The 15528-nt window shown below is 24.9% G+C and overlaps 7 protein-coding genes across 7 annotated transcripts, besides 24 other annotated features; 4 read left to right on the top strand and 3 right to left on the bottom strand.

Annotated features, from left to right (window-relative positions):
• Window positions 1-975: part of a repeat region that runs on past the window's edge.
• Window positions 976-1156: 181 nt separating this feature from the next.
• Window positions 1157-2369, top strand: EDI_066710 (uncharacterized protein; the record flags this gene model as incomplete). Its single annotated transcript, XM_001735422.1, has 6 exons — window positions 1157-1166; window positions 1454-1622; window positions 1666-1726; window positions 1760-1942; window positions 2106-2141; window positions 2220-2369. The coding sequence occupies 6 exons, from the start codon at window positions 1157-1159 to the stop codon at window positions 2367-2369; spliced, it is 609 nt and encodes a 202-aa protein (XP_001735474.1).
• Window positions 2370-2678: 309 nt separating this feature from the next.
• Window positions 2679-2700: a sequence feature (AT_rich).
• A 111-nt stretch (window positions 2701-2811) lies between these two features.
• Window positions 2812-2919: a repeat region.
• A 74-nt stretch (window positions 2920-2993) lies between these two features.
• Window positions 2994-4349, top strand: EDI_066700 (sam/hd domain protein, putative; the record flags this gene model as incomplete). Its single annotated transcript, XM_001735421.1, has 1 exon — window positions 2994-4349. One exon carries the CDS (start codon window positions 2994-2996, stop codon window positions 4347-4349), a length of 1356 nt encoding a protein of 451 aa, XP_001735473.1.
• Window positions 4350-6068: 1719 nt separating this feature from the next.
• Window positions 6069-6165: a microsatellite.
• EDI_066690 (serine/threonine protein kinase, putative) lies at window positions 6165-7568 on the top strand (the record flags this gene model as incomplete). The annotated part of the gene is made up of 1 exon (XM_001735420.1): window positions 6165-7568. One exon carries the CDS (start codon window positions 6165-6167, stop codon window positions 7566-7568), a length of 1404 nt encoding a protein of 467 aa, XP_001735472.1.
• A 91-nt stretch (window positions 7569-7659) lies between these two features.
• Window positions 7660-8847, bottom strand: EDI_066680 (uncharacterized protein; the record flags this gene model as incomplete). Its single annotated transcript, XM_001735419.1, has 1 exon — window positions 7660-8847. The coding sequence occupies one exon, from the start codon at window positions 8845-8847 to the stop codon at window positions 7660-7662; it is 1188 nt and encodes a 395-aa protein (XP_001735471.1).
• Window positions 8293-8330: a sequence feature (AT_rich).
• A 305-nt stretch (window positions 8848-9152) lies between the features above and the next one.
• Window positions 9153-9303: a sequence feature (AT_rich).
• Window positions 9304-9552: 249 nt separating this feature from the next.
• Window positions 9553-9573: a sequence feature (AT_rich).
• Window positions 9574-9606: 33 nt separating this feature from the next.
• Window positions 9607-9649: a sequence feature (AT_rich).
• Window positions 9650-9658: 9 nt separating this feature from the next.
• Window positions 9659-9820: a microsatellite.
• A 34-nt stretch (window positions 9821-9854) lies between these two features.
• Window positions 9855-9886: a sequence feature (AT_rich).
• Window positions 9887-9898: 12 nt separating this feature from the next.
• Window positions 9899-10063: a microsatellite.
• Window positions 10064-10227: 164 nt separating this feature from the next.
• Window positions 10228-10258: a sequence feature (AT_rich).
• Window positions 10259-10527: 269 nt separating this feature from the next.
• Window positions 10528-10558: a sequence feature (AT_rich).
• Window positions 10559-10808: 250 nt separating this feature from the next.
• Window positions 10809-10860: a sequence feature (AT_rich).
• A 91-nt stretch (window positions 10861-10951) lies between these two features.
• Window positions 10952-10975: a sequence feature (AT_rich).
• Window positions 10976-11127: 152 nt separating this feature from the next.
• Window positions 11128-11332: a sequence feature (AT_rich).
• A 59-nt stretch (window positions 11333-11391) lies between these two features.
• Window positions 11392-11482: a sequence feature (AT_rich).
• Window positions 11483-11507: 25 nt separating this feature from the next.
• Window positions 11508-11643: a sequence feature (AT_rich).
• Window positions 11644-11823: 180 nt separating this feature from the next.
• Window positions 11824-11852: a sequence feature (AT_rich).
• Window positions 11853-11871: 19 nt separating this feature from the next.
• Window positions 11872-12110: a sequence feature (AT_rich).
• An 83-nt stretch (window positions 12111-12193) lies between these two features.
• Window positions 12194-12316: a sequence feature (AT_rich).
• Window positions 12317-12596: 280 nt separating this feature from the next.
• Window positions 12597-12619: a sequence feature (AT_rich).
• Window positions 12620-12823: 204 nt separating this feature from the next.
• Window positions 12824-13810, top strand: EDI_066660 (uncharacterized protein; the record flags this gene model as incomplete). The annotated part of the gene is made up of 1 exon (XM_001735418.1): window positions 12824-13810. The coding sequence occupies one exon, from the start codon at window positions 12824-12826 to the stop codon at window positions 13808-13810; it is 987 nt and encodes a 328-aa protein (XP_001735470.1).
• A 57-nt stretch (window positions 13811-13867) lies between these two features.
• Window positions 13868-14427, bottom strand: EDI_066650 (uncharacterized protein; the record flags this gene model as incomplete). Its single annotated transcript, XM_001735417.1, has 3 exons — window positions 13868-13968; window positions 14029-14139; window positions 14193-14427. 3 exons carry the CDS (start codon window positions 14425-14427, stop codon window positions 13868-13870), a joined length of 447 nt encoding a protein of 148 aa, XP_001735469.1.
• Window positions 13993-14023: a sequence feature (AT_rich).
• A 135-nt stretch (window positions 14428-14562) lies between the features above and the next one.
• EDI_066640 (uncharacterized protein) lies at window positions 14563-15387 on the bottom strand (the record flags this gene model as incomplete). The annotated part of the gene is made up of 3 exons (XM_001735416.1): window positions 14563-14803; window positions 14849-15318; window positions 15367-15387. The coding sequence occupies 3 exons, from the start codon at window positions 15385-15387 to the stop codon at window positions 14563-14565; spliced, it is 732 nt and encodes a 243-aa protein (XP_001735468.1).
• Window positions 15388-15439: 52 nt separating this feature from the next.
• Window positions 15440-15520: a sequence feature (AT_rich).
• Window positions 15521-15528: the final 8 nt, after the last annotated feature.

Below are 15528 nucleotides of genomic sequence, written 5' to 3'. Positions count from 1 at the left end.
TAGATGATATTCAAATAAATGAATAATGAATATAATTAAAAAATAATAAATCATAAAATCAAAGAAATAGAATAATAATAAAATAAATGATTAAAAATAAAAAGAATAATAATAAAAATAAAATAATGATAAATAAATACATTAATAAATTGAAATTAAATAAATTGATATTTTAGAAGATTGATTGAAACAAAATTTATAGATAAAACTACTACAATCAATTCATTGAAGTCCATCAATATTAAAAAGAATTCGTTTCTCCATTGAACTAAAATACAAGATGGAGCAATATTCAGTGTGTATAGAAAAGATAAAATATTAAAAAAAAAAAAAAATGATTAAAATACTCCACATTTTGTAAATACAAGATATTAACAATTCTTGCGTTGGTCATAAAAAATCACAATATGAGAAACTTAACAATATTGGCATTATCATATTCGATAATAAGAAAATATAAATAAAATAGTCAATACAAAGAAATAAACATATGAAACAGTGTTCAAATATAATAACACAATATTATATTGAACAAACAAAAAAATGATTAACAATATCATAAAATAACAGACAAATAGTATAAATAAAAAGAATAAAACTGGTCTAATATTTGATATGAATATTGTAGCATATCACAATATTAATGGAGCATATTTGAATAAAAGAAATAAGTATAATGAAATGAATAATATGATAATTAAAATAGAGAAATTAAAAGATATCAAAATAATTCCATAATAATTTCAATAAATTAATTCGTAAATATTGAAATTATTAAATTAATTAAAGAATTAAAAAATGAAATTGACATCATAAAAGAAATTAAAAACCTTGTAATTAAAAACATGATGGACGTTATGGAATATTGTGGAGATCCTGTTGAACTACTAGAAGAAGACTCATTGATGGGATTATTCTCCGGTGTGGCAGGAATAATAGATACAAATTCTATTAAAAAATAATTAATTGTTTTTTATATTTTAGGAATATTTCTTTTTATCTGATATAAGTTAAAAAAAAAATATTAAACTCATTTCCAGAGAGTTGAAGTGAAAAATTTAGTATTTATGACAGAATTTAAAGTGTTAATAAGAACATAGTTTAAAGTCTGTTTTATGAAACAGTTAAAGAAAATATTGTTTTACCAAAAGATTCAATGGATAAAAGTAGATTGTCTTATCTCTTTTAATTAGTTGGTCAATAAATACGTTCATTTTTTAACTGATAGATTGAACTGATTCCATTGAGACAAGAATACAAAACATTTTGTAGCTTAGGTTAATTATAATAACCTTTAAATTGATATGTAAATACAAAAAAGTTACACAATAATTCCTGAATATTACTTAAACATTTTGTATTGATACATAAAATTATCTTCTTCACTTCATTTCTAAACATATAACTATCAGGAATTGTCACTCATCAATTCAATTAAATAAAAAATTTCAAGATACATATGTCCTGAAAAGAAATCTCAAAGAAAGAATTAGTGATTCGAAGGAGGTAGTTGTTGGTTACTCTAAAAAAGAAACAATAGAAGAAGCACCAAGACGTCTTAGATATAAAAGACCAAGGCGTGTACTAAGATGTCCAGCTCTATTGGTGTTCCAGAATTTTTTGTTTATTTAAAGAAGAATTTAACAAAGCAATACCACATTAAAGGATTCAATACTATATATGTGAAAGAGTTTACCCACATTATTGTGAAAAGACTTGTGTCAAAGTAAATAAATGAGGAGAACTTCAAATAATGAAGTTGAAAAAATTAGTGATTATTTATGTAATGAAGAAGGTATTAGATATTGCACAGACACTGATAAAAAAGTTGCCGTTGTTGGATCTGACAGCTGGATTAGCTACTGCATATTTCTTAAGACAAAAAAGGCATAAAATTGTTGCTTATGAACAAAAACACAAATTAGGAAGAATGATAATTTATGTATTCTACCATATAAACTTCCAAGAGATAAATTAGATGAGAGTACTGACAGAATCAAAAAACTAGGGATTGAACTTAGAACAAATGCTAAAGCAGAGAATGTTCCTTCTTTCTTAAGTGAATATGGTGCAGTGTTTGTAGGAATTAGATATTAAAGAAAAAGGTACTTGATATTCCATTCCAGGAGAACCTCTTATTGGTGTAGGATATATTATTCCATACCTTAAATCAATTAATACATTTGCTAGAAAAACAATTGGAAAGAATGTTGCAGTAGTTGGCGCTGAGTTTCTACGACGTTGTTAGAGTTGCAAAAAGACGTGGGTGTGAAGTATTTATTGTTTACAGAAGATCAGAATATGAGATACCAGCTACTTCATCAGAAATAGAAGAAGCAATTACTATGATAATACCCTGTGTAATCTAACTAAAATTATTGAAGATGAAAATAGAATGGTTAAAGGAGTTGAGTATTTTAGAATGAAATTAGGAGAAACTGATATGTTTAGAAGGGATATACCAATTCCAGGTAGTTAATTTATTATTGATTGTGATATGTTTATTTAAGCTATTTCACAATTTGTAGACTCAGGATATTGTCCTGGAGTAGAACTAACCCAATACCTAACATTAAAAGAGACAAAAATTATAAAACAAATTTTAAGGGTTTATATGCACTGGGTTGTATTAGTGGACCAAAACCAATTGTTAACGCATAGAGCTTCAAGTATCATTCATAAATATTTAAAAAATTTAATGAGACCCTAATAGAATAAAAATAATTAAATTGATTTATGATATAGAAACTTATTTTGTTAAATAGTAGAATGATGTCTATAAAAATAGAAAAGGGTTTATTTTAAGAAAAGAAGAAATCAAATATGAAATACCTATAATTAGGTTTTCATTATGTTGAGAAGTGAGCAATTCAGTTTCTTCAACACCATTTATTTCTATTCAAATATTTTTTGTTCAAAAAGGGTTTATTTTAAGAAAAGGTTAAAAAAAATTTAAAGAAGAAAAAGATACAGAAAAAAGTAGAAGGAATACCATGTCTCAAACAACAATCTCGACTCCAAAGAAAAGAAGTCCATGTGAAATGGTAAAACCTAATATAATTAAAAGAAGACAATCAAACATTAAAACAGAGAACTTTTATAATGAAAAACTATCATGTGATAGTGAAACAATCACTAAAACAATAGAGTTTCAGAGGCTTAGAAGAATCAAACAATTAGGAACTGCACACTATATATTTCCATCTGGTACTCATACGAGATATGAACATTCTTTAGGTGTTGCTCAATTAGCAAATAAAATGGTTCGTGAACTTAATATAAAACAATGCCAAAAAGAAGAGGTAGACAAGAATGATTATGTTACTGGACAAGATGCAAAACTTATTGAAATTGCTGGGCTCTGCCATGACTTAGGACATGGACCTTTTAGTCATTTATACGAAAGATTAATGAAGACAAGGAACATTCATTTTAATCATGAAGAACAATCTGCTAAAATATTTCATCGTATTGTTGACCAAAACCAAATTGATTTAACTGAAGAAGAAATTAAAATAGTTAAATCACTTATCACTAATGAAGGGGATTGTGATAAGTCTTGGAGAAGACAAATTATTAGTAATGAAGAAAATGGTATTGATGTAGATAGATTAGATTATCTTAGAAGAGACTCACATCATCTTAATTTACCACTTCATTTTAAAGTTCAAGAAATTATCCAAAATTGTGCTATATTAAATAACAATATTTGTTATTTTAAAGAAGTTAAAAGTGATATTGTATCATTTTTTACTAATAGGTATAGTTTATATAGCGATGTATATTTAAACAATGATACTACTTCTGTTGAATTGATGTTTACTGATTTATTGGCTGAATCATATAATTATATTCCATTATTACAAACTGACCCAAATGATTTAGATAAATTTATTCAATTAGATGATGGTATAGTTGATCAAATTAGGTTTACTGAAAAACCAGAATTACAGAAGGCTAAGGCTATTCTTCATAGAGTTGAGAGAGGTGATTTTTATCAAATTGTTTCAACAATTACACAAACTGAAGAAAATGAACATTTATTAAATGATTTAACTTCAGAACAAATTTGTTGTGCTGGTTCAAATTTAAGACCTGAAGATATAATTGTTGATAATCAAAGTATTGTTTTAGCTCGTGAATATAATTGGAATAAAATTCCATTTATTGAAAGTAATGATTCAAAAGAATTTTTTTACTTAACTCCTTCAATTCTTTATCCTACAGAAAATAAAACTCAATTTAAACGGGTTTATGCAAGAGACAGGAATAAAGTTAATGAAATTAAAAAAGCTGTTAATGCATTCTTTAATCATAACCAATTTCATCCATCTATCGTGATGGAATAGCTTTGTTATTTAAATGAAAGTCACTTTTTAACAGTTTTTTATTCTTCATATTCAAAATAGTGAATAAAAATAAATAAAGATCATAAAACACTCTACTCTTTCTTCGTTTTTCATGAGATCCTATCATCTTTTTTATTCCTTACTTTTTTAAAAACATGTTTTGTTCTTTTTCATTGCACTTAATGGTTTAAATTCCAAAACTAATTGCCTTTAATTCCATATCTAAGCTCAGTAATATTTCAATAGAATTCTCATCAACCATTGCACTAACTTCTTCTATTCAATTAAATGTAAAACCAACTTGCAATACTGAACGTATGAACTTCCTTAAATCAAATTTCAATCTTACTACTTCATTCCCTTTATAACAACAAACAGGTTTACAAGATTTTAAAGTATCATTATTTGAAGAAATGGATTTACCAAGAATAACCCCCATCAATTTCAAGTGCTGTAACTGATGTTTTTGTAGAGTTGTCTTCTTTAGACCCTATACCAAAGTTACAAAATGGAATTGATGAAAGTTATATTCAGAAGTTACTACAAATGGTATTTCCATTAAACTAATTAGTGTATTGATGTATGCCATGCATTTGAAATATTGCTTCAATTAATTAAAATTTTATCAAAGAAATTTGTAATTTCACAATTACCTATTAAAATAAGTAATGTACTAAGACTTAAATTGAGAGGATTAATGGTAGGTTCTTCAAGAAATCTATTATATCTCTTTTAATATTTAAAAGAATTATTGACGCTTAACGTCAGTTAAAGCAAATGTTTTGCATATTCATTTAAGTGACACAAACACTTGTCTTTGAATCAAAGAAGTATCCATAGTAACATCAAAAAGGAGTGTGTGGTCAAATTTTTGTTCTTACTCGCTTTTTCTTAAAGAATTAACACAATACGGTGCTAACAGAGGTGTTATTGTTTATGGAGAAATTGATACATCTGCAAATGTCGCACCATTCCAGTTGGAGGTGATAAAGTATAGACAAGTGGATGGTCAAAATCAAAAGAATGTAATGACATTCAAAAATTCATGAAATCAAAAGGAGTCAATTCTCTTACAGAGTTAGAAGGATATTTTAATAAATGTGCACAAGAACAAGTGATTAATAATGGTAAACATCCAGTTGTATGGGAAGAAGTATTTAAAAAAGGAAGTGTGATAAAAGTACTATTGTCCAAGTATGGGATGATATTAGATTACTTCAACAAGTTGTTAGTTCAGGTTATAAAGCAATCTTTTCAGCAGGATTTTATTTAGATAAACAAATACCATTGTGCAATAGTTTTGGTTCTTGCAATTGTATTAACGTTCATTCAGTGTGGGTATGGACTAATAGAGAATGTATGACAATGATCCTGTTAAATCACTTTCTTTATCAGAAAGGAAAATATATCAAGATGTGAAGGTTATTCATGGGGAGAAAGTACTGATGAACAAAACTTCTTTGATAGAGTTTTCCAGAGATATTCTGCAATTGCAGAAAGGCTTTGGAGTAAAGAGAGTGCTGTTGACAAAGAAAGTCATGAAGTTTGTGCAAATCGTTTAATGTGTCTTGCTATTAGAAGGGACATCACTAAAGGTATAGGCTATTGTACTGTTCATTCTGTCAACTTCCAAAGAAGAATAATTAATTGTTAAGCCAAATCTTAGTTTCTTTGATTAATTAAACCAACCGATTTGTTTAACAAAACAATTAAATTTTTAATAACAAAAATAATAACAAAAAATAAAATTATAAAACAAAAAATATTAAAAAAATAAAAAAAATTAAAAGAACTTTGAAAAAAGGAAAAAAGGAAATGAGTACAACACCTTCTCAACATACACTTGATGCTAGTTTAGAAGCAAAGATGAAAATTGTTGCACAAAGAGAACAACAAACGCATTACCTTGAAGAAAGAAGAAATCGAAAAGAAATATTAGAGAATTACCTAAAGAATTCAAATTTGAGTGAAAAAGATAAAAGTGAATTAAGAGATGAATTAAATGAAAAGGAAAGTGAGTATATGAGATTTATGAGAGCAAAATTATCACCTAAAGATTTTGAAACTATCAAAGTTATTGGAAGAGGTGGATTTGGAGAAGTTAAACTTGTTGTTAGAAAAGGATCAAATGAAGTATATGCTATGAAATTAATGAAAAAGAAAGATATGATTGAAAGAAAACAAATTGAACATGTTAGGGCTGAAAGAGATATATTAGCACAAACACATTTTACAAATGATTGGGTAGTTAAAATGTATTACTCATTTCAAGATGAAGAATATTTATATATTGTAATGGAATATTTAGGAGGAGGAGATATGATGTCATTATTAATTAAAGAAGATATTTTTACAGAAGAAATGGCAAGATTTTATATTGCAGAATTATTCCTTGCTATAGATTCAATTCACAAATTGAGTTATATTCATAGAGATATTAAACCAGATAATATATTAATTGGATATGATGGTCATATTAAATTAACAGATTTTGGACTTTGTACTGGATTTCATAGAATTGATACTTCTATTACATTAAAAAGTCTTATTGAAAAAGCACAAAAAGAACAAATTAAAGTAGATCTTGGTATAACTACTATGAAACAAATGCATGATTATAAACATCGTTCTCGTGATTTAGTATATTCTGTTGTAGGAACTCCTGATTATACAGCACCAGAAGTATTTGAACGAGTAGGATATGGTAAAGAATGTGATTATTGGAGTATTGGATGTATTTTATTTGAAATGGTATGTGGATTTCCACCATTTTTAAGTGATGATGCAGTACAAACATGTTTAAAAATTGTTAATTATCCAGAATCTTACAAATTTCCATCAAGATTAGATTTAAGTGATGAAGTTAAAGACCTTATTCATCATCTTATTTGTCCTGTCAATAAAAGATATAGTTCTATTGAAGAAGTTAAAGCACATCCATTCTTTAAAGGATTTGATTTTAATTGTATTGAGAAAAATATACCTCCTTATCTTCCCAAACTAAGTTCTATGTTTGATACAAGTAATTTTGAAGATTTTGAAGAAGAAGAAAACTTTGATACTAAAATATCACCTCAAGATACAAAGAATCTTGCATTTGTTGGTTATACATACAAAGGATTTTTAAATGTGTGTAATCCAAATAAAAAGAAAAATTCACACAGTGGTGTTACTTTAGAACAAATATTTACTTCACATGAAAATAATAAAACAAATTAGTTCTTTTCTTTCATTTTTGACTTTTTAAAAAATGAAATGATTCTTTAATTATCAAATCAATTATTATATCGATTAATCAATATTCTTGTAATTAGTTTATTTTATTTTCAAAATTATAAAATCTATCCCACGTTGGTGGTAATCCTTTATGAAGAACTATTGGTGAACATCCATCTTTAGCATAACGAATTGAATTTCCATTTGAAAATGAAAAGATTGCTGGTAATGCTGCAGGGAAACACATAAGTTGATCACATTTGTCTACTACAACAGCATTGAGTTTATTAGGTTTTGTCCATATAATTACATTAGTCATTTGTTGTTCATATGCCCATCTATCGCAATATTTTATTTCAAAGTTAGAAATATAATATTCACAGAATTCAATCGCTTTATTTACATTTCCAATATGGAACCCACTATTAATTTCTACTACATTTAAATTTCTCCATTCTCTTAATGGTGGATTTCCATAAAACTCTCTCAACCTTTCATTATGCCAATGTCCTTCTCCTAAATGAAGACAAAATCTATGATCAAAACATTCACTCATCATAACCCATTGACTTGGATCTACTGCTGCAAAAATATCAGCAAAGACGTAAACGTCTTTAAGATCAATCATTAAAACTCTATCAATCTCTGAACGGTGTTTCATCATATAGTCATAGAATAAAAAGAATCTTGCATTAGCAATATGAAATTTATCATATTTTGCTGGTGCTTTAATTAATTCAACTTTATAATAATTAAATAATTTTTCCATTGCTTTACTAATAGTTCCTTTATAGTATACAACAAACTTGGCTTTTGATAATGTTGTCCTAGTAATTTCAAGTGTTCTAGCTATTCTTTCTCTGAAGCTTACTTGGTCAGGAGAATTATTACTATACTCTTCAAAAGCACCAAAAACAATGTCTTTTGTAGTGTGTGGTGGGTATTTGAAGAGTTCACCACATTTACCTTCATAATTTAGTCGAATATTACTAATTCCAGGATAAGAAGATCTTACTAATCTAGGATTTTGGTTTGGATGGTTTTTTAATTCATCTTCAGTAAAAGTAAATTTAGGTGGAATGTATTTAGTTTCTACTACTTCTTCCTCTTCTTTAATTTCTACTGTTTTATTTTCTAATTCATCTTTTTGAATAAACGTATCTTTCTTAATCTTTTTGTTGTTTTGAGTCATTAACCTGGTGAATATCCTTGGTTCCATGATTAAAAAAAAGCATGTCATAACAAAGACTAACAATAAAATGCCAAGGTTGGTTAATCTCATTAAGTAGTTTTATGTTAAAATAAATAGAGATCAAATTTTAAGAAAAGGCTCTTAATAAATTTTATTTTGAACATTTATTTAGTAAGCAATTCTAAATAATAACGTGACGTAATAAATGGTTGATTGGTTATTTTCTGAAACGTAATTTGTTTCTTGATTTTTTGGAACAATATTTTTTTTTATTAAGATTTATTTGAACTTCTCTGTTTGGAATAAATTGTTCATTTCAAGTATATTAGAAATATCTTTTCAGCTTTATAAACTCTTCAAAAAAAGTTGAGAAACTTCTTTTCAATAAACAATACAATTTAAAAATTATGAAAATAATAAATCTTACTTTAAATACTAAAAAAGTGATTTTTTAAAAATAAAATATATTAAAAACTAAAAACCTTTTATAATGAAGAATAATTTTAAGATATAAATTGATTTTTATATAAGATTTTAGTATTAATTCGGTTTAGAATACTCAGCCACACTTACCCCTACACTCATGGTTTTATAACATAGATTCATAGATACTTTAGTGCTTTTCTCATTCTCTTTTTCTCTTTTTTTGATCAACCCATAAAACAAAAAGGTTATAAGATATTTGTTTACTGTTATTAATTTCTTTTGAAATCACAATGATAAATGACTCTGTCCTTTGTTGTTTTTGATCTTAATGTATTTGTTTTTAATAAAATCATCTCGAAGTAATACAAGTTATAAAAATTATAAATTATTCAAAACACAAATGAAAAGAAAGAAGGTAAATTGAATAATATAATAAATAAAGAAGAAATAATAAATAATAAATAATGTTGATTAATTGTTTTAATGTGAATTATTATTTATTTTCTTATTTTTATGTTGATTCTTTTGATTTATCTTTTATTGTGATTTGTGGGGTGTTTCTTTGTATTTGTTATTTCTTTTATTTGTTTTATCTTTTGTCTTTTGTCTTTAATTTTATATATTATTTGTATATTTAAAAGTATTTAATTTTAATAACTGTTATATGGTTCATTAATAAATAATAAACATATAATTTAATTATGAACAATGACAGTTATTTGATTATTATTTGTATTTGTATCATTTATTTGTTAGATTAACTTCATATACTTATTGTTCATTCTTTCATTTATTTATTATCATCTTATTATCATTATATTATTTCTTTTTAATTCAATAATTTGGTAATTCATTATTCATTTACATAATTTAACCATTTTGAACTACTCTTCTTTTCTTTTTATTATCATTCTATTCATTTCACCATAGCAATTCGTTCTTCATTACAAGGACTTTCAATAGAGTTGGTAAACAGTATCATCAATTTCTGAATACATTCTCAAGAATTATAATAAAAATACTAAAACCTAAAAAAGAACAATCAAAAAAAAAATAAAATTCTATAAAAAATTATGGATTAGCTATAAAAAAAAAGACAAACTATCAAATTAATCAATCTGCGATTTAAATCTAGGACAGAAATAACTAAAACTGACAACCAGTATAGACGATGAAATTAAACAAATGGTAGAGTTTTAAAAAATGATAGAAAAGTTAAGTTGTTAATAAAAAAGTAAATACAAAAACAAAATCCCTAAAAAAATTAAACAAGAATGAAATAGAATAAGTTAATTTAATAAGAAAGAAGTTTTGGTTCATTGAATTAAAAAAGCAACCAGTATCTATAAAAGTTATATTATAAAATTTTATAAATGACCAAAGATGTATTAGGTCCAGAAAAATAGTAAAACATTAATGACTCAAAAGCGAATACAAAAGATAAGTCACAACATAAGGTGTTTATTATTGAAAATAATGTTAATTAGAGTTTGGGTAGAAAAAAAAAACACTCAGAGACAATTTATGAAAGAATTATATGATAAATTAAATGATTATGAAACATTTTAAAATGAATCGCTATAATAAAACTTAACAAAATAACTAAAAATGATAAAAGTACATTGATTTAATATTAGTACAATAAAAAATTACATAATAAAAATAATTTAATTTATACTTCGTATTGATAAATCAAAAATAGATCAGTTAAAAAGAAAATGAGTATTTACAAAAATTAAGTGTATTAGTTAGTACTCTTCTTATCTAGTATTTTTATTTATTTTTTTATAAACTTGATTAACAATTCAAATTTAGCAAGAACATTTTATTAAATATGAACTTTATTTAATTAAGCAGACTATTGAACAATTAAGTTATTATTTCATAACTTCATTCTAAAATAATAGATAATAGTTAGATCATTTTTTCATTGTTAAGTCTATGAATTTATTTTTGTAAAGTATAATATTAATTTAATATATATTTTCATAATTTTTTCTATTTCATTAAATATACATAGAATATATAAATATAACCATTTATTATTAGAAAAAGAAATAAAAGATAATGTATTATTTACATAAATTTCGTTTGTATTTTTAATATTCTAACAATAATTTAATATGTAAACAGTATATAATAAAAAAATGAAATTCAGATCATTTAAATTTATTGAAAGGTTTAACTAAGAACAAACTTTAAAAACTCAATTATATATTTATATATTATTTATAAACATTGTAAATAATACTTATTGGAATTAAAATTTTTAGTATTTAAAAAACTGATAAAATAATATCATGGTAACAATTCATTAACACAAGAATTAATAAATAATTTGACTAATAAAAACAAAGTAATTAAAATCAAGATTATTTAATATTTATAATCAATAAAATACTAATAGTAAAAAAATCAATTAACTTGGATATTTAACACAAAAAATTTAAAATATTATAAGATCTAATTCAAGTGAACAAGAATCATACTAAATAAAAAAAGAAAACATAACAAATAAAAATTAAGCACTGTTAAATATTGAATAGTTGTTATAAGAAAATAAATATGTTGGATAATATATGAAAATCGTAATTAAAACAATTCTAAGATTAAAAAAGTTCAGAAAATAAAATGGCTTACATTTTTAATAATTTATTCTTTTTAATTTTGTGCAAATACAATGATTACTTAAATAAATAAAAAGTGAAATAAATAAATTGCTTAATAAAATAGTTAACTTTTCTGTTAATAAAAAAGTATAATATATATTTAAATATAAATATCAAAATAATAACTTGTATTTAACAATGAATTTTATTGTAAATATTCTATATTTGTTAATTGTCATATACATTAATTCTTATTCATAATTATTTCAAAAATTAAACATATTTTTTGGTTAAGATAAGTTATTTTTATTTATTATTCAAAACACATATTTATAACCATTTTGGTTACAATCAAAACACTACAATTCAAAAGTATTAAATATTACAACACATTGTTAGAGAAAAAAAAATAAAATAAGTATTATTTGAATCATTTATTTGAAATTAAATTTTTATGAATATAAGTAAATTCTATTTATAAAGTCTAATATATATTTTAATGTGTTTCATTTATTATTTAAAATCTAGTTGTTCTAAATCATATATTAAATGATGTAACTAATACACACTAAAAAATAAATACATGACCAACTATCAATAAGAAAATAAATTAGGTATAGAAAAAAATGTTTAAATGAAATTAAAACCTTTTTTAATTTTGTCTATTCATTAAGCAATAAAAATATATCTCTGTTATAAAAGAAAACAATAATCTATTAACAAAAATTGATTAAGATTTTGTTTATTATGAAACAACGGTATTTTAAATTTCTTTTCAATAAAAAGAATGACGTTATAGAAAACAAAAAAATAATTTTATATTTTTACACTGTGTACTTATAATTTAATGTATGAACAATGCTCATATTGAAAACGCTTAACAATATATCAGCTATTAAAAATAACTTCTTTCAATTAGACTTCTGTAATGATTTAAATTTTGATTGTATTAGATCTTATAAAGGAGAACTTAAATTTTAATTTATTAGTTTTAAGTGATGAATATGTTTGAAATTACTTTTGTTAAAGGGATGAATTGGCCTAAAGCAGATCCTATTGGATGGTGTGATCCATTTTGTGTATTTACTAATAATGGGAAAGAGTATAAAACAACACATGACAATAACACGAGCGAACCTAAATGGGAAGAAACATTTACTGTAGTTTCAGACCATCAACCACTAGAAATATTATGTTTTGATTGGGACAGAATTGGGGATGATGATTTCCTTGGTAAATTTAGTATTAATTTAGATGACTTTTGTGATGCCACCACAAATAAAAACATTAAGTTTGATATTACTTTAGAAGAAGAGTACTTAACAAAAAAAAAGATTGAAGAAAAACCTGCTGCTGTTGTTTTGACAATAACAAATCTTGAAAAGAAAAAGAAAGAAGAAGAAGAAAGGTTGAGGCGTGAAGAAGAAGAAAAAAGAAGTAATGAATCCATGATAGCAAATGCTCGAAAAGAGGCGATGGAAGAATATAGGGATGAATTACATGAATTTGCTGAAGAGGGTTTGAAAGAAAAATTACGTCCTATTCAATTGACATTAATGAAATGGACAAAATGTAATGATTATCATTTAATTTATTCAAGTGACATTGATGAGTTATCTTGTGAAACAATTTCTTCATTACTTTCGTCGATATCAAATTGTATGATTTTGATCCTTGATACTGCTGGTAATTTATTTGGTATATTCGCTCCATCTATTTCTGAGTCTTGTTCAACACAATTTACTCTTTTCTCATTGAAAGGTTCTCAAGGCCCTTTACCCATTAAATTCACACCACTGTCTCCAAGTGATTCTCTTATTCAAATCTCTCCTACAAAAAATGTCATCCTTTCAGTGAAAAATGCTTTTACTATTGCTCTTAATGATCAATCATTTATTGATAGTTCTTTTTCAAGTAACTTTGCTTCTTCTCATCCTTTTGAAAGTACAACTCTTACGGGTAAAGTAAATCCTAACAAATTCTCTATTCGTTGTTTCTTTGCTTTACAATGGTATTAAATGAAACTTTGAATCATTTTGTGAATTCAACTCTTTTTAATTATTATTTTCCGTCCTTTAACAGAAGCCATTATCTGGTTTTCTTCCATTTGAACATTTAGTACACCTCATTGTCATTCCATCACATTCAGCACATTGCCTAAAATATTTTCTGCAATCTATTTCTAAATATCACTTTTTTCAAATTTTATTCAATAATAAAAAATAAATAAACAAACAAATGCAAGCCCCTTCCCTAGTAACGATAGCTCCATTTCTGCATTGTGTACATTTATCTGATCTAGTCTGATCACAGTCAAGACAATCTGGACCAAACAAGTGCTCACATTCTATTAATATTTGAGTACTTTGTATAATATTATATATATTGTATGAGACAAACTTAAACAAAGTCCATGAAGAGTAGGAGAATAACCTCTAGCACATTTTTTACATCCAAATTTGTCAGTATTAAATTCTTCACAATAGTCTAGAACAGTATTTCCATCAACACAATTATCTCCTAACATCATAAATCCACTTTTACAATTAGTACATTTCCCGTCTTGACATAACTCACAATTATCACAAGAAGCAAATGCCACAACAAGAAGAAGTGCCTCAAAAATAAAGTTCATTTTATAAATTTTAAGATGAGAAGGGTTGTTTAAATGTTTTTCTTTATTAAAGAAAACTGAAATGAAAAGACTTTTAAAGATTGAACAACTAAATTATGAAATAGCTAAACGAAAAGTCATAAAATGAAGATTTAATCAATCAAAAATAATCTCTCTTTTATTTTGATAACACTCAATGCAGTTATTTAATATTGTTCTGATCAAAGTTTCTGTAACAGTAAAATCTTTTTCAAGCATATTATTGATTGTTTCTTCTTCTGTCGCATCCTCATAAAAATCTTTTAAGTTGTATGGAACAAAATAATCAAAGAAAGACCCAACAATAACTCCATTGATTTTATGTGGATCTTGTCCTTCATTAAAAAAGACACCAGAGCTAATAAATCAATATGACAAAAATTAGAAGAATAAATAAACAAACTTAACGATGGTTGGTGGCCCATTTAAGTGTCTTTCTAAATACGTAACTTTCTTAGTTAATGTATTATAGAGAAGGTAAGGATTTTGTTTAAAAGTAAACGAAAGGACAAAACTTACCCTGAGGGTTTTTTTATTTGTTGAACCTGGATAAGGGACAATTTGGTAAGAAAATGAATGACAAGAAATTGAATATAAGAATTGTAGTATTTTTACATCGGTTGGATTTGTTGCATAATAATCAAAGAGTCCAGCATTATGAAGAACAGTATACCAAAACCCAGGTATTATATTGATTTTAGGACCAATTTGTTGAAGAATTTTTTGGTTTTCTTCCATAAACCGAACAAAAGCTTTCCAATTCCTTATTTCATTTTCTAACTCATCCTCATCAACCATTAATTGAAGGTGTTCTGCTTTTTTTATTTTTGTGATTAATTCAGGACTTGCTGTTTCAATATATTTTACATAATTCTATGACTAAGTATCATTAATAATATAACTATATTTCAATGTACAAACATCACTTGGTGAGACATCCATTAAATTTCAAGAAATAAAAAACACAGAAGTTCTATGAATTAAGAAAAATGAGAAATAAAAAATAAAAAAAAGGAAAATAAATGTTTATTAATTTTTTTTTTTGTTAAAAAAGAAAATTATTAAAAGAAAAATACTTTATAG

The sequence above is a fragment of the Entamoeba dispar genome, genomic scaffold (assembly GCF_000209125.1).
Source record: "Entamoeba dispar SAW760 scf_1105229459133 genomic scaffold, whole genome shotgun sequence".
Lineage (NCBI taxonomy): Eukaryota > Evosea > Mastigamoebida > Endamoebidae > Entamoeba > Entamoeba dispar.
Note: the sequence above shows the minus strand (reverse complement) of the source record. Positions and strands in the feature narration are given on the sequence as shown.